General features: G+C 41.4%; 1 protein-coding gene across 2 annotated transcripts; it reads right to left on the bottom strand.

Moving 5' to 3' along the window:
- Nucleotides 1–249: 249 nt before the first annotated feature.
- Nucleotides 250–25,888, bottom strand: ERN1 (endoplasmic reticulum to nucleus signaling 1). Of its 2 annotated transcripts, XM_065647895.1 has the most exons (22): nucleotides 25,736–25,888; nucleotides 18,489–18,600; nucleotides 14,708–14,741; nucleotides 13,680–13,752; nucleotides 12,435–12,507; nucleotides 11,229–11,351; nucleotides 10,327–10,428; nucleotides 9,575–9,836; nucleotides 8,901–8,979; nucleotides 7,988–8,150; nucleotides 7,477–7,595; nucleotides 6,969–7,160; nucleotides 6,118–6,373; nucleotides 5,604–5,694; nucleotides 5,117–5,306; nucleotides 4,465–4,564; nucleotides 3,836–4,035; nucleotides 3,581–3,728; nucleotides 3,042–3,169; nucleotides 2,650–2,773; nucleotides 2,335–2,402; nucleotides 250–2,135 (listed from the first exon to the last, which is right to left on the bottom strand). In XM_065647895.1, the coding sequence occupies exons 1-22, from the start codon at nucleotides 25,799–25,801 to the stop codon at nucleotides 1,929–1,931; spliced, it is 2,910 nt and encodes a 969-aa protein (XP_065503967.1). In that variant the 5' UTR covers nucleotides 25,802–25,888; the 3' UTR covers nucleotides 250–1,928. The 2 variants fall into 2 exon arrangements, with proteins under 2 accessions (XP_065503967.1, XP_065503969.1); XM_065647897.1 differs by lacking the exons at nucleotides 12,435–12,507; nucleotides 13,680–13,752; nucleotides 14,708–14,741; nucleotides 18,489–18,600; nucleotides 25,736–25,888 and having other exon boundaries at nucleotides 10,327–10,447; nucleotides 11,229–11,304.

The raw sequence follows: 25,888 nt of genomic DNA, 5'->3' as shown, positions 1-25,888 counted from the left end.
TGCTCCGCCACAGGCACATGCAGATGTGGCTGCTGCAGGCCCAGTGCAGCTGTAGCTGTGTTACCCCTTCCTCTGCTCCCCAGCTCCTCCCTTAGTCCACACAAGGTCGCAGTCCTGCTCATTTTCCCAGGCACACATCAGCACTAGAAGTTGTGTTTGGGTTTTTTATGGGTTTTGTTTGTTGCAGGGGGGTAGGAAGGGAGTGAGTGTGTGTTTGTTTGTTTTGCATCTGAGTACAAGTCTTTATTTAGTGGATTTATAAAATAACATTACATAAGTACAAAAATATGAAATAAGCTTTGAATATTCTTAGGTAAAAACTACCATTATTTTTTTTTCAAGCTTTAGAAACATGTAACTTGCACAATTGGCATCTTAGGTAAATTGCTCTCATACATTGCAAAACTAGGGAAAAAAAAAACCAACTTCCCTTAAAGTATCTCCAGAAAAGTAGCTGTACATACCCAATCATATGCATTACTGTCAATAATTTATTATTTTAAGACACCATGGCGCAGTCATACAAATTCCCATTGTGTAGTTTTTCTTTTAATAATTTCATTGTAAGATGCAGTATCACTTTCCTCTGCCAGTTGTTATGATTAAATATCAACACAAACCCAATTAAGAATGATTTGGCATGCATTATACTTGTACCACTTGGATTTGATACCACCTTGTAGTAAAAATTAAATAAATATAAATATGTTAAATAAATAGATTGTAAAACAAAACCCCACTAATATTGGAATTCAGCATTTCTTCATCCTTTGCACACACTTAATGCTTTGTCACAGCTTTAGGGCTGATGAAAAGAAATACTGCATCTTTAAAACACAGGCTCACTTGGATGTAATTAGCAACCCACACAAACAGAAAATGGGGTTCCTCTACAGCTTTATCGCACCCATTAAAAACACGGCCTCTCATTTCACTGTTCTGTACGTCTCTCAACATTTCCTATTTAACTTTTTCCCCAGAACTTATCTTACCTCTGGTTCTGCCACTGGGAACCCTTTTTATAAGTAAGGAACACTTGCAGTAGATAATCACTCATATTCCTGTGTAACCTCATCTGGGTGTCCCTGCTCCAGCAGGGGGATTGGACTGGATGAGCTTTTGAGGTCCCTTCCGATCCCTGACACTCTGTGATTCTGTGTAACCTCTCACAGCTGCCATCAGGGTATTTTTCTGAAGTTACTTGTGTAGATCTGATACTGTGATTTAAGTCAAGGACTGTTCAAGCTCTTCTGTGAATACTGGTCAATATTTAAACAATGAGGCTTATTTTCAAAGTAGATAAACCGTTAACTGATTTTTCAAGTCAGCATTTTTTTAGAACTTACTTACTGTATCTGTTCAAGTGTGAGAGAGTAATTTTCTGGGCTAGTACTAATTAAGCAGAAATTGTACTCTACTAGTTTTTTGGATAATCATGATTCCCTTTACGATCACTGTGGCATGCCTAATGCATCTTGTGCCAGTAGTGCAATGGCAGGTTCTGATGATTTGCTACAACTAAAAGGTTCCTTTTGCAGATCCCAGTCCCTAGTAAATACATTCTTTCAATCACTGCATTTTGATTCTTGGTAATAAAACACATTGGTTGTAAAATCACGTACAGTACAGGGATACTGGGTGACGGTTATATCCAGCTTTTGTTCTCCGTTTTCGCTGTCTTGACAACTGCCTTGGAGTATAACTCCAGCAGCAGGGTTCTTCGCTTTGCTGAAGTTACCGCTCGCCCCTTGGGCTCCTTCCATCTCCTGATCCAGCGCAGGCAGAGGTACAAGGCACTTTTTGGAGGCTTGGTTTCTTCAAAGAGAGAATTCAGCTCTTTGACCCCACTTTTCCCTGCTAAAGGTCGGCCTGTTTCACAGCCCTGTGCTTGCAATGTTGGTCCCAGAGCAGAAAGCTCCATCCTTCTCTCAAACAGTATCTCCCGCAGGGCTCAGCTCTGCAGCGTCCTGATTGTAGTAATGCTGGAACAGTCTTTCGTGGCAGCAGATACGCATAGCGTGGTAGGTGTGGAGGAGCAGGTGAGGGAAACGAGCTGTAAAGTAACATACAAATTCATCTGGGATGGAGCCCAGGGTCTCCTGCACTTCGGGAGGCAGCTCTCTGTAGTGGTGCTTCTGTAAAGGCAAAAAGAACAGGGAAGAGTTCAGTCTCCCAGGATCTGCAAGATGCATTTTCATGGACAAAGTAACCTCCTATCAGTTCATCATAAAGGAGCTCAATACCTAAACCAAGGTAAGACAGACAGACTGGCAACAAACAGCAAATGGAGGCAGAACCAGAGCTGCATGTTGCTTATGGAAAGAACTCCTTTACCTTATTTCTCATTGCCCTCAGTAGATCCCGGACTGAGCCTCCTTTATAGGATCTGAATTTTCGAAGATCTGCAAAAGAAATTACAAGATCTTTTTGTTTTTATGCACTTTTAGTTGCTGATCTCAAAAGTAAGGTATGTGTGCCCACACTGACATATCCTTATAGGTTTGTTTCAATATATAAACGTACTTTAATTCGAAGAAATACTTTGCTGACAAGTAAAGTTGCCAAAACAGTGTTATCCTTATTTTCCTGTCCCGGCAAACTGGGAACAGCAGGTAACTCCTTTCCATTCTGATAAATACCATCCCTTACCTGTCTGAAGAGGAACAGTGATGTGCTGTCTCCAGTCCATTTTCACCACCTCTCTTCCACCTCTTTCTAATTGTTTGACTATTGGACCATCTAAAGATTCTTTCTCTATCCGGTCACTAACATCCTGGAAGAGACATTCACATTATTTCTAGTTTCATTTCCAAGATTTTCACAACAATTTATAATTGCTGCTTCTGGCCAGTTACAGCCTGTCCTCATAATGGATTATGCCTGGGACTGGGATACAGAAGTTTCTGAGAAGTTTCCTCCTCGTAAGGGTGTGGATTGTATTGGTTCAACCACGGACAAAGCCAGGAGAGCCTGAATTCAAGATCTGCAGAATGTCTACAGGAGCCCTTAGAACAGAAAGGATTGAAAAGGTCAACACAAACCTGAAAAAACTGGAGCTGTTTTTCTAAACTCCAAAAGAATGGGTGTTTTAGCACACAGCTGGCAGACGGACGTTTCTGAGGATCCATGTTTATCATTTGCTCTATTAAATCACGAGCAACTACGTCTTCTGCAAGGAAAAGGGTGATAATTCTTAGGCTGTAGAGAAATCTCTTGTACTTCAGAAAATCATTATGTTCTCTACTTCCTCCAACATGAGCCCCATCAGCTCACATACCACCCTCATAGATATGCTGGGCAACCAACAGAAAGTCACTAGTGTTGGGTCACTTCACTACTTTCCTACCCTTTAAATACATTAAATAACTCTACGGTCGAGCTTTCAGGGTTCAAATTACTTATCCCAGAGATGCTTTGGGGTTCCAATTCTAACTGTAGCAGCTTTACTTCAGGAGTACTTTAGGAATACAGCTTTCACCACTTGCCAGGGTCAGAGCTGTGTCATTTCCGTTGGTATTTTAACACCCATAGAAAGTTCACTAAACTCTGTAGTGCTTTACGTTTACTGTGCTTTTCTTACCGTGCCTCCCCGCATTGAAGGACTCCAGGCTGTAAGCACCCAGCAGAATGTTGGCTTGCCGCTGCAGAGATTTGCCAAAGGGATGGCTGCCGTCAGATACCACGTAATAAAAGACGCAGCCAGCTGAAAAGATGTCCACGGTGTATGTCTGCAAACAAACAACCTTTAATAGCAATAACACTTTTTTTCCCCCCACCCCCGGAAGACTTCGATTATCACGGGGTGGTTATCTAGAAAAAAAATCTGAGGACTTACCGGGTTCTCTTTGCAATCTTCACTCAGCATCTCTGGGGCGATCCAGCCCTCGGTGCCCGGCACGCCCGAGCGCCGGCTGAAGCTGTGCCTGCCCACGGCCAGCTTCTTGCACAGGCCGAAGTCCGAAATCATGGCTTTGACCTTCCCATGGGCGTTCGGCATCGAGATGAGGATGTTATGGGGCTTCAGGTCCCTGTGGACTATTAAAACACCCGTTTATCCACTCCAGGCAATCCCAATGATATTTGTAACCTTTTAATGTATTTGTATTGCAAACTTTTCACAAGGCTGAACCACCGCTTGTTAAACCAAAGTCCTAACCTCAAACTATTGCCTTAAGTAAGGGCTCATCACTTTTTTATTCCATCACCACTAGTCACCATGTTTTATGACTTCTCTCCAAAAAATGCACCGCCCTGAACAAAGGATAATGACGGGCCTTTTTACTGCAGTGCAGCAGAACATTACAGGGACAAGGCCAGTGTCAAACAACAGACACAACTGCTGCCAGCATCAGGTGGAGCTTCTACAACTCCCTTCTGGGACTGAATAAACCAGTTCCCAGCACCAGACCAATTTATTTTTCTTTTTTAGTTAGGAAAATGTACTGAAACAAGAGACATTCTTACCAATACTGAGGGAGTGCAGGTAAGCAAGACCAGATGTTGTCTGTTGCAGGAGAGTGATGGGCTGTAAGCCATGGTGACTAAAGGCCTTCTGCTCAACATACTATAAAATACAACAGAAAAACAAGAGATTCAGCCACAACATTGCTTATCATTAGCCCCTGCATAGACAGTAAGTTTTTTTTTTTTTACTCCCCTCCCCAAAAAAAAGTTCAGACTGGGTAAATTGCAGGCTAATGCTAGCTGGTAACACACATAAGAGTTTTTGTTTTGGTTTGGTTTTTTTCTGGCTAAAGGTGATGATCTCTAAAATACCATTCAGAGCTACAGTTCTATGCAGCGCTGTGCTCCAGCAGCAAGAGCAGCAGGTCTTCAAAGTCCAGATGGTAGGAACAGGAGGGTGACCAGAAGGGAGTCCTTCCCAAGAAGGAAAATCAAAGGACAACAACTGTCCTTCAATCAGTGCAGGGTTAGGGATGTCTTTCTAAAGGTCTGAAACCACTCTGTTGTAGGAATGTGCAGTTGTCACAGAGGCGATGACAGGATTAACTAGAACATCTGCAGCAGGCACTTCAGCAACTCAAGCTAAAGGAAACCGAAGGCCTTCCAGGGAGAAGACTGTCACAGATTCGTAGGTTTGCATGTGACTCATCACCTCCTGTAAGGTGGCAGCACACAGCTCAATGGCAATGTACTGAAACTGCCGGTCCTTCTCCGTGCAGAAATAGCGGATCACGTTAGGATGCTCGTCGGACTCACGCAGCAGCTGCACTTCACGGTCCGCGAAGCTGAAGCACTCGGGCAGAATTCTTTTCACTGCAACATCGCGGTTATCAAATGTGCCCCTGCAAAGAGGAAGGAAAACCACATCATGCTTTTACACCCTCTGTAGACAAAGCATGTACAAAGTGAGTGACAACAGAAAACATTTAACAGAGGCATATTAAAGCATTTCTTATGCTGGAAACAGATGCATTTGGTCATTAAACATTTCTAAGGGAATTAAAGTAGTTTTTGCAAAACATTTTTTCAGAAGTTTAATTTCTGTTCCTATTAGATAGGTGGTCTTTTTTTTAAATGCAAAAATCCAAATAAGACATTAATTGGCCTATTTGGTGTTGAAAGCACATGCTGTCTTTTACCTGTAAACAATTGTCCCTTCAGCTCCGTGTCCCAATACATCCTTTGGGTTAAACAAAATCTTGCCAACCATCACTCTGTTTGCATCTTCATCTGAACAAAAAGCAAGAAACAAGGACTGGTTTAGGATGGGTTAAGTTGGCCTTTTACAACTGCACGTCCTTCTGGGCCAGTTTGTTAAAGTCTTTTTCCTCATGTTCAAATTAACACCACAGATGATCAAAACAAATAAACATCTGCATTTTGGTATTCATGCTGCATGGAGAAATATGCTCTGGTTACCAAATAATCCAATATACAAAGTCAAACACGTGATGTACACGTCAGAGTCAGAGTCAGGGCATGGCACACCTGCATGGTGCTTTGCAAATGGTCAGACCAAAGGAGAACGATGGTCCTTTACAGCTTTCTGATCTGTGAAGTACCATCAATAAGTATTTTAATAGTTGTGCTGTATCACCACACAGACTGGGGAAATACAGAGATTCACAATAAAAGACACTGGATCAACTTTACCTCCCTCTTCTTGCTCAGTGGAGATGCAGCTCCCAGCGTCGGACGTGGAGATGCTGGAGTAGGCAGAATGGTTCGATGCTCTTGGGGACAGATTTGGTGTGCTGGCAGCCGAGTTCTCCGGCCGGCCGCAGGAGGTGTCCAAGAAATCCACTTCTGGGGGCAGATCGCTGGGAGCACCAAAGGGCAGCTGCTGCTGCTGCAAGAGCTGGATCTTCTCTTCCAGCTGATGCTGCCTCTGTTGCTGCTGATGTACACTCTGCGGGAAAGGACCTCAGTTCTGTCAGCAAAGTTTCTTATCGTCACGTCACAAAAGGAAACTCTACAGCTATTGGGGTGGCTCCACCAAAAAGGTGGGAGAAAAACTCTCTTGTTATGACACTATCAGCCAAGGAGGGTGGGGAACGCTTTCCATTTCATTCTGATTTTTCATTGCAAAGCTGAGAATCACACTGGTTGGTTAATGTGGCAAAAGCTAACTGTTACTAGGCTGACTGGGCTTCATTAAACCACAGATAAAGGCTTTGATCCAAAAGCCAGAAAACCCGACAGTGGTTCAGGTAAGGAAAAGAGAAGTGAAGCCAATGGTGTTAAGATCATGTCCGTAAAAAGAGTTAACATACACAAAAATCAGAATCAGTAGGATGAAAAAAAGTCTTCAGGGTTGGCACATATGCCTGGAGAAATCACTGTTATGTCAAATTTGCATCCTTTGTTACCCCCTGTACACCTGTGAGGATGGAAAAAATTCCCCTGTAGTGTGTTACTTTCTAACTCCTGGATCATTTCTTGGGCTGTAAAATGTTACTGGGTCTCCCAGAACTCAAAAGCACATCAAGCTCAGTCAGCATTACCATTGGATAAGCGATGATGAAAGCCACCCAGCCCACAAGCAGGAAAGTGCTGAGGATGATGGTGGCCATGTCCTTCAGCATGGAGTCCACGGGGGCCTCAGGCCGAGGGACAGGCCGAGCAGGTTTCTCCTCGATATCCTTTGGAGCAGCGGGAGGCACGTCTGTCGAGGACCCTTCGACTATGTCAATAACCTAAGAGGCAGAGAAAGCTCTGTTAGCTCAACATCTCCACGGGTAATGCAGCAGTTATACACTCATCTTTCTGCTCAAGAATTTGTAATAATTTCTCATCCTACCGAAGTCTAAGGAAGTTTTGTATGTGGAAAAGAAAAGCAGTGGGAAGCCCTAATTCTGAAATAAGGAATAATATATCATACCAGTGATTCTACGTGCTAAGTACATTAAAATATGACACAAAAAATGTGAAGTAATTCCACGTAGCTTTTCTTCTGAGTCCTTCCCCAACATTCTTCAATCACCCAGTAAAATGATTATTCTCATCACAAACCTCTTCAATAGTGGCTTTGTCGGAGTCAGCTGGAATCACGTTTTCAGGCCTCTTAGGTAAGTTGCTTGGGAATTTCTCCAGGATCTTTGTAGGAGCAGATAATGGTGTTTCATGGTGCCCTTTAAATAAAACACGTGTTGAAAGAATAAGTTGTCCCTTTTTAGGAGAGAGATCCTTGATTTGAGCATCTTTGCTGAACAGCATATATAAAACTTGATTTACCAAAAGGCTTGAGAACATCACAGAACAAAAGCCTAATTTTTTTTCCCCTCTGTTCTTCCCAAGCAGTCACAGGCCTGAAGACTCTGTGCTCAAGCACTCGCCATGGATTTGGTTCCTGGCCAGTGGAACGCAAGATTACGAGATTTCAGGAACTATTGCCTGAGTTTGGGCAGCACTGTGACTGATTTACAGCAGCTGAACACCAGCGCTGAGCTTTGGATCAGAACTGGCCACCAGACGGCAACGTGACGCCGCACAAGTGGGGCTGCGCGATGCACCTCACACACACCTATTAAAAGCCAGTCGTTCCAGTAGCTCAGTTTGTTTTTTTCTTTCAGTCTGCCCGAAAACTTTACATCCGTGCTGGGGGTGATGACGCACTCGCCGTTGTCTTCAATCGTGGCTCCTTCTGGTTTTGGACCCTCCAGTAAGGGGATGGCGCTGCCACGGGGCTAGAAAGAGATTATTGTTACAATTAAGGAAGCATGGCGTCCCTGTAATATTTGAATAGGCAACTAAATTAACAAATGGAGGTCAGAACTAGTGGGCGAGCAAAAATTACTGGCAGCAAAGTCACCGTAAGTAAACAGTGTCATTATGCCCTCAGCAACGGCCTCAGCAACCTTGGACATTAGACATTCTGAGTTACATGTTGCCTGGGAGAGGAGATTATTCTCTCTTTTTTTAGAAAAGTTACACAGGATCTTTATTTCCTACCTGGACAGCCACAGCATGAGCAAAACAAAACTATGATGCAGTTTCCTATCTATGTGGAGTTACTCTGACGAACTGAACAGCAATTTTAACATTAACCACAATGCACCAACCCCACGGCAACCTCTGGACGCCCCTCAGCTTGCCTGGCACAATTCCCGATGAGCTACGGCCACTCTGCAGCATTTGAAATTACTCCTGGAAGGTGGTCGTGCATTCTAAGGCTTTCTGTTAATTGTTTCATGACACATTTAATTTGCTATGCATTTCTTGACAGCAATCTGCAATTTAACCCCAAATTTCTATACGTGTACAGCCTTCAGTGTTTTATTTTCTATTTTAATCAGATCCCTTTGGCAAAATTGCCTGTTTTAATATGTATTTTTAAGTATGTTTCTATTTCAAATCTTTTTAAACCCAGGCCAGCACTAACTCTGCACAGGCACTTTTCAGCAGGGGTCATTCAACTCCTGCAGCTCCCAACTTACCACAACAGTTACTCCTTCATGCACCATGGATGGCGATGCATACAGACTTGTGGAGTATTTCCCTACGTATAGAGTCGGTCTGGGAAAAAAGAGTAAGTGTTAGAAAGAAGTAGACAAATGGATGTTTTACCATCTTAGCTAAAACCTTGGCAACACAATCCTGCAGAACTAATGTGTTAGTTTCTCAAATCATCAATATTTATATCTTGAAAAGCCTGGATCTCTAAAATTGTTTTAAGTCCTGCTGTACTATGAAACCATTCTTTTTATTATGAAAGCATTATTAGTTGATTATTCACATCACAATTACTCATTTGACATAACTCATGTCCTATTTCTGCATTATTCAATAACTGGTATTTGCCAAAATGCTATGCACCTTTTTTATAACGTGAAAGGCTTCACATTATAAAAACAATTCCATTCCATATTATAAGAAAATATTCAACACAGAACATTTGATAAAAGTTATGAATATACACTTCCTAAGTTTATGATAGATTTTGGTTTTTGGTCTCTGACTTGAGACAGTAAAAGAGAACTAGAGCTGCTTTTACATATTATTTTCACCATCTTGAAACTTGGAGAACAATCCTTAACTGAATGTGCGTAAATAAGGTTTCACTAACAAAGCTCTGTCAAACAGACAGAATAACAGGAATATTGGTGCTCACGTCAGTTTGCTCTTGGTCTCCGTTTCCTTTGGGAAAGGATATTTCCACTTGGTAATGTGTCCAACCTCCCCGGACATGAACGTCAGGTAGCGCAGGGTTTCTATCCCCACGTTCGTGTGCATAACCTTCCGCAACCCCTCACGCTGCCAGATGTAAAAAGCCACCACCGGAGAAGCGTAATTCTGAATCCACAGCACGTCCCCAGACTCACTGTCCACGGTCACCACCAGCCCATCTCCATTGGACACAAAGTGGGACATTTCTACAATATACAAATACACAGATTATCTGGGTTGCTGCAGACAGGCGATTTGAATAAAAATATTAGCAGGTCGAGCCTTATGTAACATTAGACCTTACACTGCAAAAGAATAGCTGATGAGCAAATCAGTCATCAGAATTAGGATGATAAAAGTTCAGTTGCAATGCAGGAGCATCGCGACAGCTTTTTCTGAGTGTGCGCCACAGTTTCGGTTTGCTGCCTCTCCTGCCATTTGCCACTACATTTTAAAGAATATCTTCCAGAGCTGCACCTTCTTAGATTTGGTTTACCTGAAGCTACTTAAAGGGCTCTAGATATTACGTCATGCAAAGGATAAAAACTGGCAGATGCAAATCAACTGCTCAAAAATCAGACAGTCTGAGCTATTAATTATGGAAAAAAATCAGAATATTTTTGCCTGTATGCAAAACCCATGGCAAATATGCAGGGGGGGGGGAAATACAAAAAGAGACAGCAATTAAGTTCTTACTGTATTTTATGTCTTCATCAGGCAGACTAGCTGCATAATCAAAATAGGTGGCATTCCATCGCAGCTCCTTCTTCTTGGTGTCATACATTGTGATCGTGTACTCTGTTAAAAGATACACAGTCTGTGAAGCAAAAAAACCTATGAGAGAATAGAATCAATCATCTCAAATCTGAGACTCCTGCAAACACCACACACACCACTTACTGCTCTCTGCATTTCGTTTTCCCAACACTCCTGACAAATGAACATTTAGTAGCTGTTAAAGACAATATTCAATCCGCCTCCTGCAGAGTTACTGCCCGCGTTACCAGCGTTTTCTTTTACTGCACAACTTCTGACGTACTCTGGTTTACTTAAAAGTTTCCAAACCCTGCACTCTAAAATTCAGCATATCATGTTCTGTAACTGAACTATCACACTTAATGAACACATTAATATAAAGGTTAAAAACAAGACTATAAGACTTATTCTTTTTACTAGTCAACACCTACATAGTGTGGGTCTAATTGTAACGGTTCTTTAGAATAACACATTTGTCATTTCAGTGGATATGCTATATCCCCATTTTCTTCAAACCGTTTTTATAGAAGCTGTATGTTACAGAGCAGATGGGCTCACAGCTGCTGCAGGAATGCACCGGTAAATACATTTTGAATGCCACTTAGTCAACAAGAAGAGTCATGGACCATGCCTGCTGCCAGTTTAAAAAACCAGTACCTTTCTACTGCCATAAAGAGTTACTAATTTTTCTGTGTACGGCCTAAAATAATAATTTACAGAAGTTTTTCTAAGAAATAAACGTGAAAACCTGAACTGATCACAAGGTCATTTGTTATGATCCTAAACTTTAAAAACTACAACAACAAATGTTCTTCTAAGCTGCAGAAAAAAAAGCACATGACCTGTTCTCCCGAGATACAGGAGGGATGTTGATGGGCACAGACTTTCTGCGAAGGAGGAGGTCAAGGTTTGCTGTTTCTCCCCAGTCAGGAGGTCAATCACGTACCAAATATCCTGCTTTTTACCTGAAATGATAATTTAAGCCACATTACCATTCAGCTGGAAAACTGCACTTCCATCAATCTTTTCAGTCTTTTTTCTTTAGCAGGCTCATGAACTTTGCATGACTAAAGCATTTTTAATAATTTCTCATAGGCTCAGTTTCATCATTTAGCATTATTGGCCAATCCCAAATATTGACAAGAAAATTAAACACAATATTTAGAATGGTAAGTACTATTGGCTGAATTATTTTTTCACACTGATAAAATCTAAGAGAGTTCAGAGTGTAGGAGATCCCAGGAGGCAGCAGAAGAGGCGTCTGAAGTGCTAATGTTGAAGGGCAGCAGGTGGAAAAAAAATATGAGGGTCTAACACGTTTTGAATTAAGGCCTGTAATCCTAACACCCCACCCAAGACTACGTGAGCCATGACCTTAAATATTTCTTTGACGCTAGCAAATATGTGTTCTGTTTAGAAGCTTCAAATCAACATTTTTCACTCCTTTAGTGCAGAGACAGAAAGCTGAGAATGAGAAGTAGGTATTGGCCCTTCAGGAGGTTAAAACCCAATACTAAGTGCATCCTGATCCTTCACATATTTACTGTTGGGAGAAGTAATTACTGTCCCTCCTCCTCCCACATCCATCTGCAATTAGAACGAGTCGGGACAGTGAGACATAAATTTGTTATTATTTGTAATATAAATGAACTGACTGTATCTCAGGTAACGGAGGATGTCCAACCACGTTGCAATGGGATTTCTAATTTAATTATAATTGTCAGGCAGTCAATGACGTAAGCGTAAGAAAGTTTTAAGTAGAAGTCACTTTTTGTTGAGAGGTAGCATCTTAAGAAATCAAATAAATCCATACAGGCTATTTGCTGCTTAGAAAAGCTTTTTTCTCCTTCAAGAGAAGTAGTTGGTTTTTAATCTTCAAACGGTAATTGAATTCTATATTAATCAGATTTCCTGTCATCAGAAAGGTTTGTGAGAAAACTGTAATTAATACCTAAAATAAAGCATATTTCCCTGCAGTCTCTCTGGGACTCTAAATTTTCTAGTCACTGAAGATATTACAATCTAAAAGAGATTAAATTTGAGCTCACCCATGTACAGGATCCCATCTGAACTGCGACAGGGAGATGCCTGCACCAGCTCTGGGATAGTGAATGGGAGTTTCTAGGGAAACAAAGAACAACAATAAAAGCTTATTCCCATTGGTATGATAGTCTTCACGCTTGTTCACAGAAAAGGGTGGTCGGAAAACTTCAGAAATCTCAAATGACCGTTTTTTATTGTTTGTTTGCATTATTGCCGTGCCCGAGAACTCAAAAGTTCAGGTCAGGGCCCTGCTCTGCAAACCCAGGCCACAAAGTCTGTCTCAGTGAGTTTACACCAGGAGAAATGCAGGTAGTGGAAGAACTAATTACCTGCAGCTCAGAGGTTTCAGCATCACTGATAAACTGTCTGGGCTTCAACATCCTGTGGTTTAATTGCCTCACCTAAAACGCGTATAAAATGGTTCTCCACAGCACTGTACATTGATAAAGGCCAGATATCTTCATACAAGTGAAACTGCTGAGAGGGCAAAGCACCAATCTGCGACTGACGAGTTCCTGAGACACCGCCAAGCCCGCATTGCTCTTACAGAACGGGTGACGATCCTCACTGAGCTTTAAGAGACTCACTGGAATGAGGTCACAAGCTGCACCAAAGATCAGTTTACTTCAATATACTAAAATTACTCCAGTCTTGCTTAAAGCTTTTATAACAGTGACTCTAAACAAATTAACTTTAATTCAAAATGAGAGGAGATCAGCAGAATAAAGGAATAGGTTCAAATAGATTGCTGCTTCCTGGATTCACCCAGGAAAAGAACCAAGAATCATTTTGCAAGTTATGATCTGGCTGTACTGGGAGGCGGGGGGAGTCGTAAGTAAATACTAAAATATTTGACTAATATTAAATTTCTTAAGGGAAATCATAGCAGCTGCCAGAGAAGAGAAACTTGTGGGAAGCCAAACGCTTTATCTGAGTATCACCATAAAGTTCAAAAATAAAAGTCAAATGTTAGCTCGTATCTGTGGGATACATGGATTGGTGATTATTTTGAAAAGGTTCAGCATTTTTGTCTGCTTACTAAACCTTATGAAGACATCTTCTAAAGGTGTCAGCAGACGCTGGGTTTTGGCCAGTCTGAACAAGCTTTTCCAAGAAACTGATGCACTTCTATTAAACAGTAAAAAAACCTTACAGTACTGTCAAGAAAGAAGAAAGTTCCCTTGGGGAGTTATCATTCATGTGAGCCTGATGAGGGTACTTTTCTAAAAATTTAAAAAATATATACTTACGGTCAAGCCTTCATTATTCTTGCCACCAAGCGTATACAAACTGCCATCATTTGGGTCTGGAAGAAATGCTGGCCTAGGATTTAAGCAGCAATTATAAATGATTAAAAATGTCGTGTACTTCTCAGAGAACAGGAAAGCAACTGTGGTCAGTACTGGCTTTACAGAGAAGTTCATCTGACATCAATTTTTTTACTTTGTATTATCAATTTTTTGAAGTTTCATTTATTAACTGCGAAAATGAAAAAATACAAAGTTTCAGAACTGATATAACATAGGATTACTAATGCATTTGAAAATTCAAAGATCCAAATGTGGCAGGCCTTTAAAATGCCACAGAATTCAAACCAAACCAAACAAATAAACAAAAATCAGAGAGCGTAAGGAAGGCAAGGAAATATAAAAGAGTTGCCAGAACAGTGTAAATTTGAGAGGTAAAGGCAACCCTCCACCCAAACTACAGCAGAAAAACCCAAACCCCAACATCAAACACCAACCACAAAAAAAGAAATGATGTTTCCACTGACTTCAGAGACAGAGTTAAAGCCCCAAATTTTCTGGTGAGATTGCAATGCTGGAGGAACTACTCTGAAGTAGCAGCCTGAGGGTTTCGTCTGCAGATTCTGGCAGTGGTGGTAGTTGGAGTTCCCTGTGCTTCACTATTTTTAGTCTTTTATTTGAAGAGAGTAAGTCTAAAACCTAGAGATCACTCCCTGGCTGTTTCTGTCATTTCAAACTGCTCAGTTAAGATTGAGGCACAATTAACACAGTTGATCTCTAAACCTGAGCAAGGGCTTGAGAGAACACTCTGCAGATAGGGTGTTTCTTCTTAGGGCTACAAATAAGATAATTATACGTAGCTAATTATATCCTTTCTTTATCCTGCTCCCTAAACCACCTTAACTTGACGTATGCAAATCATGCAACTTTTCTAGAACACAGAGAGTTTTGGTTTAAACCAAATTAAACCATATTTCAAGATGTCAGTGAAATCAAACAAGTGGTAGATGAGATAAAGGAAACAGACTTACTCTTCCACATGTATGGGCACCTGGAGTACAGGATCTGCATAAACAGAAAAAAAAAAGGTCCTAATATTGGCAATTCAGTTCCTTGAACACTAGACACAGGACTAAGTCAGGCCTGCAACAACTTGCTCCTTTTCAAAAGGCTGATGCACAGAGTTTGAGAGCGGCCACCTCAGCAGCCTCAACCATCTCCTGTTGGGTTGTGAAATCGGGTTTGTAAAATGGGAAACTGCAAAGTACCTGAGAAGTTTTAAACCTTCTGAAGTTCTTTGCTCAGTTTTATCCACAATATCTGACCAACATCTGATTCATTTCCACACATGAGGCTATCACAATGAACACAAACTGATGGAAGAGTTTATTTTCTGAAGTGAAAGGAATTATCTTCTCACTACGAGCACCATCCACCTGGAAAGGCGAGCTGCGGAGAACCATTTCTCTACATTTTTAGCTACAGGGGTGATGTAAATTTTCTTATTTTCTTAACACTTTCATGATCTGTAGGTCTGTGAAGACACTTTGAAGACAGGCAATGAACTCTTCACATTCACTTTCATGTGGTTTGGGACATATTCCAACTTTATTTCAAAGTTTGTTTTGAAATAAAAAATCACGTGGAGATAAAAAGAGACTCTTGAGTTTAATTTATCATTGTCACGTCTTAAAATAGTTTTCACATGCTTTAACACAGACTAGTAAAAGAATGAGTTGGTTTATAACCGAAATCACCTTTTGTTCCACAACAGGTCAAATGGAAAAAGTTATTGCAAGTTATTGCCTTCTCTCCAACAGCTCAGCACTCAAGTGTTAACACGCTGAGACTGGGATCACGTAATCCTGCTTTCAAAACTTCCCTGAACTGCAGTTCTCTGTTATTAGGTAAGTCATTCTAATAGGCCCAATCTGTTCCAACACCAACAGTGATAACCACTGAACAAAGCACCAAGTATTCCATATCAGAACAAATGCTTTATAGAGAAAATGTGATAAAATTTTGATAAAAATACACCTGCCTCTCCCTTAAGCTTCCATTCCCTGTAGCACAGGAAAAACCAACTTCTTGCAATAAACCTAAATAAAGCTTTTGGTATGATCCTGTCCAAAAGCTGCCCCCTTTCTAGACTAAGTAAACACTGCCTCTTAGAGCCGACAGCTCCTTTTATTGATCAGAGATGGCACTAAGAGCCTTGTTTAGTCTCTGATCTTCAACGTGTGCTACACCCTTTCAATACAATGTTTTTGTGGGGTCACAGCAGGAAAAAAGGTGCCTCAGAAATTTGGGGGGAGAAGGAGTGTGGGTTTTTTCTATGAACTTTCCAACCATATCCCAACTTTCCAAAGCCCAGGGAATGAGCAGCGTCAGTTACCTGGTCACTGAAAAATCCTGAGCTGTCAGACAGTGGGACGCACGGAAGCCAACAAGAAATGAAGGTATTAAGCACCCTCAACAAACAGGGCCGCAGTCTCGCTACATATAACCGCAGGGAGCGCAGCTGTATTTCTGACCTACTGCACAGTCCTGTTACTGACTGACCCATTTTTCTGCCTGCTTTACGGGGAACACGAACATCCAGACTGCTGTTCTTGCCAGCACGACATGAAGGCAGGAAACCCAAACATACTATTGTGGTGACAACCACCAGCTCATTTACCCTCCAAACCCAAGATAAGCTTCAGTGCTAAATTAAAACAAACAACACATGGCAAGATTCTCCTGTTTGTTTAAGTACTGCCTGATAATGAACACTGCCTTGGTTTTTTCCCCAATGAAAATAAAACATGTATGAATTACTCTTTGTTAAATACCTTGCTGCCTAAGTGCAGTAATAAAACGTTCTCTTCCTGATGAATGCCGTTGCAGCACTTCAGGAGACGGCCACAATTTCTCCAAGTACGTGAACCACAACACATGGTTTGTCGCCTGATAATCAGGGTAAAATGGCACCTGCAAGACCAGTGCTTGCAATGCCTGCCACTTCCCCCTGGGGAATTATAACAATACAAGCTTACTGCTGACAGAGAGCGCGCACCCAACAACTGCGTTTAGACACTCGTTTAATACTGAATTCTGCACTATTAAATGTCTTCAGGGATTTAGTACAGCAAGATGTAAGGACTTTCACAGGCTATTAGTTTCTAACACTGTTGCATCTTTGTTGGGCTTCCCACCACAGGGTGGCCACACAACAAATCTGCAAAAATAAAATCCTTCCAATTACAAATTAATTGTCCAATTTATATGTACAGGCCCTTGTTCCATGTACAATTAACTAAGTTAACTCATTAAGCATCTTGTAACAATGACACCTTCATTGACCCTCATTTGTTGTTCTGTTACACAGAAATAAACTAATGGGCAATAAGTGCTCTGCAAAAAGTAAGTGAACGCACATCATGTGCATAAGATGCAGAACAATACATAGTTAGCAACAGAGGGGAAAAAAAAGCAGTCCTATCAAACTAGATGAACCAGTCTGGCAGTTCTACTGTACCAACAATAGTTTTGCAACACTTTTTTTTTTAAACAAGGGAAGGTCCTTGAGCAATATACCCCGATCAAGATCCTTTTCATTACTGAAGTGCATTCATTTCTTCCTCAAAAAACCCCCTCCTGCCACTCTACTAAGCCTGGCTGCAAACCAAGGCCAGTTAGGATATTCTTCTAGGATGGGAATATGCAGCGTACGTTCGTGCCAGCTGAACGACAAGCAAAACCCAGTAAGCTGCTCTTAACACGGCAGTAGCCTATAGCAACAATCGAGGAGGCTGGTAACCCTTTTTTATTCAAGCCTGCCCAGGGAAAGGAGAGGTCTAAATGTAAAGAGGAGACGGGAGAAAATGGAATCACACTTACTAGTGAAGATCCTTTGAGAAAATACTTGCTCACCCCTTTTTACTCCAAGAGGAGCTACAAAAGCATTCTTTGCTCGTTTATTAATTTAACATTTTGTCTGGCAGATTTGCATTCAAATATGAATGGCTTCACAAATAAAATAACTTGTCTGTACTGCAGACATCTGATACACAGAATCCATTTCCTACCATTTCAGCTCACCTACTAAACTGACAACAGGTTTAAAAACAGAGGACAGGATGATGAAATCACTGTGACTCCTTTCCATTTGACCTGCTTTCTAATTTATTTCCCGAAGTGAAGGTGCTACTATCACTTCTACCATATGTAAACAGAATTCCACTAAAACAAATTTGTATTAAATATTGAATTTTTCATGAAGACAAAAAGAGCTCTCTCTGCTCAGTAATTAAAATTACAAAATTGCCTCCAGTCACTGAGCAATGTCATGTCTTTACACAACCGCAGTTCTTTCATTTTAAAAAAAACTGTGCTATTCCTAAACATCTATTAGTAAAAAAAGACCCGAGGTTTGAATGATATCCAGTGCACCAGTGAGTGTAGGTTAGAGATACAATCCTGCAAGCCCTTTGCCACCAGTTCCACCAGCTGACACCCTCATTTGACATCTGTTCTGTGCTTGCTTATATTGCACGCATTCCCATAAAACATGGTACCTACCAACCATGCCACTGCAGCTTAAACATTCCGGAAAAAGAAAAAAACCCAACCATAAACATGGAAAAGATCTGCGAGTGAAAATATGGAGATGAACATGACTCCAGAGACACTAGAGCTTAATTCTGGAGCAAGAGTAAAATTAAGAAAGAAAATAAATATTTACAAGGCCCGACAACAGTTTGAACTGTCAATGGATTTGACTGTTATTAACGTTACTGAGTAGGGAGCATCAGGAGAGCTCCTGCTCACCTTCCTTTAACGTCCACTTGATCGCTCCCGTCCTCTTGCTGACAGCGTGCAAGCTCCCATCAAGGGTTGAGACGAACAACAGTGTTTCTGGCACCGTTACTGAGCTGGTGTTCTGCAAAAGGGAAACCCATATGCTGAATGTAACTATTTACCACAGAATTTACTCGTAACTGTCAAACAGTACTTTGTCTAGAGCATGACTTCTTTTTAATTGCACAGACGGGACAACTTTCTTGCCTCTTTGAATTTAGTGATTGGTTTGTTGTTTTTGGTTTTTTCCTGCCAACATTATGGAACTGCTTACTGTGCTAAGTTCCCCTAGAGACAAACTGGGAGATACTTTAACTCAACCTCTGTTCTCAATTTTATATCAAAGTCTTCTTGTACTACAGTTAGGAGAAACCAGAGACAGGGCTGACCTAGGAAAGAATCCATACGAAGACTATGCGATAAGCTACCAAGAGTAAGGAACATCAAAGCAGCTCAGAGAACTGAAGTGTTAATGTCAAAACCATGCTACTGCCGAGTCAACAGAACATCCTTTTGCCAAGGTTGAGTCCCCTAGAACGCAGCGTGTACTCGCGTTGTTCAGCTGCGTGCCACCTGCCATGCTTACCAAGTTTCACAGTTAAATATAATTCTTAACCTACCGCAGCTCGTGAAATGAAAGTGTGCGTGTTTTACATAACTAATAATGTCTCCGACGACTTAAATTGTAAAAAACAATTATCGGTCATGTTAGAATTATTGCAAAGCAAAATATACAACTGCCAAATTAAAATGCACGGATACAGGAAACTGTCCGTTTGTTTTTCTCTCCCGTGGATCCGAATTCAGCTCTCCCCACGCAGGAACAGTGGGGAACACCTTAATGTGCGAAACACCCAGAACGCAGCTAACTTCTGGTACTCAGTTTGTACAGGGGTTACATCTTGAGACATAACAGCCGCCATCCGCACAAATGTGTGTATAGGGATAGCCACACACTAGCCCTGAGATGCTCATGCCCTCATTACTATCATTCCGGTTTCATTATTATCATTCCGGTTTCAAGCTATTAAGAGAGGGCAAAAAATTCAAAATTTACTGGAAACGGTGTTGTGATGAAAACAAGAAGCAATGCATGGTGGTCAAAATCTATTCCAAATTAACCTTTGTGTAGTAACATTTTGCCGTCATATTAATTTTCACTTGAAGACCTCAACACATTTAAAAAGCAAAATTCTGGCTAACAGTGATTCATCGTAGGCAAGGAATTTCTTCCTCTTGTACAAAAAACATTGAAAAGCCAGTTTACTTTTAAGCTAATAAATACTTAATGCACACACACACGCAAAATATACGTATTTGCAGGCTTTTGTTTTAGATAAGATGTAACGGTTATTTAACTTCTTTAAATATTACCTGAGAAGCTTTGTAATTAATGAAATAACTTGAAAGCCTCGGTTGCATAAAGCTGTCTGCGGGGCTCTGGGCTTACGAAATAGAAACAAACCAAAAAACATGAACCAAAGACGCTGAATGAATATTCCAGCGCTGAACTTCAACTAATTGCACAAACCAACCGTGCCCACCGGGTTAACTGCGTGTAACCAACCACCATTCTCAACTGCCACCAGTTGCCCAACGCGGGACAGCGGGAGCCGTTCAAAGTGCAAACTACTGATCTGCACGAGCTCAAGGGAGAAATCACCGCGAACTGCAGGATTTGAACAACTTCTTATAAACTGTTTTTTACTCAGACCTTTGGCAAGGACATTTCAGCTTTCTCGTACCAAACAAATGTGTATTTTCGCTGCAGCTGTACTCACAAAAAATCCCCTTTCCGGAGAATTTAATTCTTCTTCCACCACATGTACAGACGAGGCAGAAAACATTTTTAGGCAACGTTTCAATACAACATGCTATACGGTATAAATCCTGTACATTATACACCACAGGGAACACAAGAAATACCTGTTTATTCACGAAGATCTACTTTAAATCCGCTCCATGAACAAAAACATTTAATTTAAAAGACTGGAATGACTCTGTTTGCTCTTCTATCAGAAAAGATACACCCAAAACATCCATTATCCAAACTGATCGTTTTAGTTCACGAACACAGTGAAACTGCATGTAGAGTGAAACACAGTAAGCTGAGCAACAATATTTAACTGCTAAAGGCAGAAGTGAAAATTACTGAAGTTCCTTTAAATTGCAGGTGGGAATTTGACACCCACAGTGAATGACTAGTGCTGAAGTTTAGTTACAAATAAAATACAACATAGAGCAAACCCACCACATCTTCCATGTATACAGACTAATATTGTTTTTCTAGTCTACTTTTTACTGTTTGCACAAGTTTTTCTTATCTTTTATCTTATCTTACAGAAGCAGTATATCCTCTACAAAGCATGTTCTCTTCCTGTCTTCTTACTGAGAAGTGAATAAAGCATGTATCATCTTCACACAAACGTGCCTATAAAACAACCACCATGATTATGGTTGGGTATCAAATATCAGTAATATATAGTATATGCAACACTACTTGTGGATCTGTATTTAACATTTCCATATTTAACATTTCAGTATCTATTTTTGTGGCATCAAAGCCACAGAAATTATTAAATGTGAGCTCTGAAACTCACACCAAACATCAGTAACTAGTTTCGTCTTGCAGATTACTGATGTTTTAGAAGGCTGCTAGTGCTTGGGATCACATAGAAGGTACTAAGGTGCAAAAAGTTCTGCAGTCATAAGACAACTTTTCCGTACACCTGCCCTGCAGGTCACTCACGAGCCGAACGATAAGGCCAGAAAACCAAAGCTGAAGAAGTTATTCATGCCAAGTTTCTGCTGAAAACCAGACCAGCACCTGGATGTTGCCCACAGGCAGAACAACCTACGAAGTTCTGAGATACGACTCAGACCATGAAATTACACTACATTTTTTTAAGCTTTTCAGTGTAGCATCCTTGGTTTGGGGGAAAACGTGCCACTCCCAGCTACCATTCTTTGGTAGAAGGAAGACCTGGTTTGGGTCTTATTTTATCTGAAACTGTAATGTCTATTTTCACAACCAGCCTATTTGGAATTCAGTGAGAGCTTCTACTGCCTTGACAGTCTGCACTCATAAAAATCTTTCACCCCAGCACTGATGTCAGTGAAGGATTTACAATATTTTGAAGTTATTTGAGGACTGCTTTAGAATTAATTTTTAATAATTTAATTCAAAACAATTTTTATTAACTTTCTCATTGAGTTAAACTTTGACAAGTGCTCTGAAGTGCTGACTGTTGTTAATCCGTAACACACTAAAATTTTGGACTAAATAGAAAATAGCATTTTTATGCTACACTAGAAATACACTATCTAATAGAAATAGCATTTTATAAATAGAAATACAAATGCAAGTTATAAATAGTAGTTAACCCTAGCATAAGAATCTCCCCTCAGCTCAGATCTACCACATCTTTAGTTCAAATGTTTTAGAAATCAAAGTAACAAAATGACTCAAAACAATCCTGAAGGACCCATGGAGTCAAAGGAAGGTCAGCGAAAGCTGTAGAACAAGTTCTGGCGCATTTGTGTGTGTCTGCGGTACAGTTCAGTGTCAAAGATGGTATTATCTCTGTTCACTGCAACACCGCAAATTTTGTTAAGGGTTAGCAGAGCAATGCCATATTTTTATTGTGTTAGAAGAAAGCAGATCCCCACAGGAATAATTTCTTCCATCAATTTATCTGCTTGAAACCAGTATTTTTGAAATGCAGGTCACTAAGTATGCACGAATCCCACTGAAGTCAGTGGAAACAGCAAGAAAACCAGGCCACTCCATTCCTTGAGGTTATTGTTCTGTAACCCAGAAATATGTTTTGCTCTGGGGGTGACACCACCAGAGTTCTTCAAGTCTGAATAAAGCCCAGGAAAACACGTCCCAGTGACGCTGGACGTGCGATGGTGTGTTGCCGACTCTGAAAAGTGTTACTGATTTCATAGAAACCAAGTGCCCCTGAGTAAACGAGTGCCATGTGTTACCGGGTAATAATTTTCTCTTTTCTGAGCCCTAAGCAGGAATGCATATGCACCAAACTGAATTTGTAAGGTCTGATGGATGAGAAAGGATGGATGGTTTGCTAACTTTAACTTACATCCTCATAATTTCTTTGGTAATGCCTGGCTTACCAAACAAAAAAGTTGACAAGATATATAATCACTCAAGGAAAAAAAAAATCTACATTCCTCACTCCGTAGTTAGCTTAATATATATCAGGCCGCATATTTGCATTTTATTAAAAAATTATTAAAAAATAACTTGAGCATTAACAGCGCCAGACACCTTCCTCTCAATAAGAAAAGGCCTGTACCATAATTTATGCTACTGGAACCACAATTGGTAAGCCAGCAAGGAAGCAAAGCACAACGTTTTAAGCATTAGCACAAACCGCAAGCAACTGGCACATTAATCACAGACAGAGTATGATCCATTACCCTGGCTTTGACAGTTATCTTCTAATTACATGATCAGGCTAGAGGCTAAAACTCACCATACATGAAAAAACCATGTCATGAAAAACCTCTTTGTAAAATTCGGTAAATTAGTATCACTAATAATGAAGTCAACATATGAGAGCTGACAAAAAATAAATTATATCTTATTTAGAAAGTGAAATCAAATCTACACATCTTTTAATCTTAAACTAAATCACAACATGTTTGTCAGCTATTTCTCACCAACACCATAACCCTCCCAGTGACCATTCATTCATCTAGCCATTCATGCTACAACAGGAAAAAATGAAAACTCTGTAAAACCAAAACTTATTACAATATTCACAAAAACACCAGGAGCCAAAACGAGTAGAAGTGCAGAGTGACAAACACCTGAATTTACACTGCAGGACAGAGCTGTCCGTGCTCATTTTAGGTGCGCAAGACATGCCTGCATTCCCCTAAAACAACTAAACCCTAATATACTAATTTTTTTTAGCAACCAGGGAGACCTGCAACTCAAGTAAAACACATAAATGTTAAATAACATAGTGATTGAAGACGTCCTGTTTAAAACCTTCTACCATCTCACATCGGTTTTCATGCCTATCAGTTAATAATCCCAACAGCTCACGCTGCCACCAAGAACACATCAGAAGACACGACACGGCATTAAATCAGCCCCTGATCGAACATACAATACAAATTGTAAGACAACAATATTAAAGTTAGGATATAAAGTAACAAAGAGTACACTTATCAGACAAATAAATCTATAGAAAAAACAATCTGCAAAATCTTTAGGCGATTTCATGTTTCTCACGTTACCTCAACACCAAGAATTGTATGCCAGTCTTTTTCATGGGAATTTATTACTCAAGTGACATTAATAGTTCTAAATAAGACTTCCCAGGTCAATGGGTTAATCACAGGTAAGATGACTGGGGCTACATTCACATAAATTAAAACTAGTTATGAAAAGGCTGAAGCGCGGACTAGATTTCAACTTGGAAGTCACGGTGAGGACTAGAGCTGGCAGAGCAAAAACAGAGCCAAGAAAAGAAACAGGGAAATGGAGAAGCCAAGGTCAGATACTGATCTGAGGTGAGATGGCAGGAAGACCGAGAGAGAAAAATGGAAAAAAAAGGGGCTGAATTCTACCAGGGCCCAAGTCTAGGTTTTTGTGACTATGCAAGTAGAATTACACAAAACTTAGTAATAATCTGATGATTTGAAGAGTATTTTTAGTATTTAAAAATATTTCTTAGTATTCTTACTGAGTATTATTTTTAAAACCTCATGAGTTGCAAATCAGCGTTTTCCTTGCAAAATATGAATCCCAAATCTGTCAGGATGATGAAGAGATCTCAGCCCAGCCTTATGGTCCAGAGCAACACAAAGACATTAGCACTCTGCAATAAAGATTTAAAAGTAATTTTTGTTGGCTGCCTTTAATTTTTTCCAGTTTCCTGATGAAGTAACAACACCCGGTATGTTACACAGCTTCGCTACTGGATGTGTTCACTTTTATAGAAGAGGAGTGAAGCCATTATATCTCCGGCAAAAAACCAAAGCTTTGAGCTTTGCTTAAGCTGAACTATAACCCCGTATATTACACCAGCACTTCCAGGTAACAATGAACAATCCATCAAGGAACATAACCTAAAACTTTCATCTGCTACACTTCAGTAAAATGGAAACAGTAAATGCCAGCTGACCTTTCCATTGTGTCCTGATCCTCAGAATTTACAAAGAAAAGCACCTTTCAGAACTGAATTTTTGAAGACTTAGTTTTCCATCTCAGTACACACACAGCAGACAGCACCCATTGTAAAGTACACTTGAAAATTATTACCTCCGTACAAATAATCTGCTCAGCATTCCATCTGCTTTGCGCAAGTTTCCCTGTGCTTTTATTGCTCCAATTAATACCTTATAACCAGCCTGGTTATTTCTTAAGAGGTGTTGCAGGGCAGGGACTGGTGTGCTTTGTCTTTCACCTCAATTCAGAACTGTAGGCTTTTTTTAATACCAACCAACCACATGTACGTTTAGTGCACGTTGCTACCTTTGCTCTGAAAACAGAATGATCAAAATGCCATACGACGGCATACAGGGCATGTAGATAATCATTCGCGTTTGGACATCAACATGTTTTTTTCATCAACAGGTTTTTTTCAGAAAGAATACAAGTCCCCCGCACTTATGAGGTGTGAAGGGACAAAGATCTTCTAGCACGTCTCACTAGTTCTTCTATCCACTTACATAGTTTCAGCTTCCAAAAGTTTCTTTGTCCTGCTTTCATCTGCTACTTCACGGGACATCACCTGTGTTTTTATGTTTCAATGATTGTTCTTATGCCGCACGTTCGGCCCAGGTGTCAGCGGGCACAGCAGCAGACACGCGGCTGCTGAGCCCCCCGGGGCTGACGCGCTGCAGCCCCGCACCCCCGCGCACACCGGCGGGCACCCAACGACCGCGAAACGGAGCGCTGGCTTCGCCAACCCCGCCGGTAAACTTCGGCAGAGCGCACCGGGGCGGCCGTGCCGTGCCCGCCGCCTCCCGTCCCTGCGGCCGCGGGGCCTGCGCGGGGCGAGGCCTCCCCGGCGCTTACCGGCCCGGGCGCCGCCGCACGCCGGGCGAGCCGAGCCGAGCCCGGGCGAGCCGAGCCCGCCCGCCCCCCCCGGGCCGCGGCACCGCCGCTGTCCCTGCCCGCCCGCGGCGCCCAGCGCAGCCCCCGCCAGGCAGGCCCAGCCCCGGCCCGCCCCGCTTACCCCGGGCCTCGGCGACAGGAGCAGCAGCAGCGCGGCCAGGCCGAGCAGGCGGTGCGGCGGCTCCATGGCTGCCACCCGGGGCTCGGCGGCCCCGACTCCCCCGCCCGGCGCAGCGTGTCCGGCGCTCCCCGCGCGGCGGGGCGGGGCTGCCGG

This window comes from Caloenas nicobarica, chromosome 18 (assembly GCF_036013445.1).
Source record: "Caloenas nicobarica isolate bCalNic1 chromosome 18, bCalNic1.hap1, whole genome shotgun sequence".
Lineage (NCBI taxonomy): Eukaryota > Metazoa > Chordata > Aves > Columbiformes > Columbidae > Caloenas > Caloenas nicobarica.
This window is presented reverse-complemented; position numbering and strand designations above follow the sequence as displayed.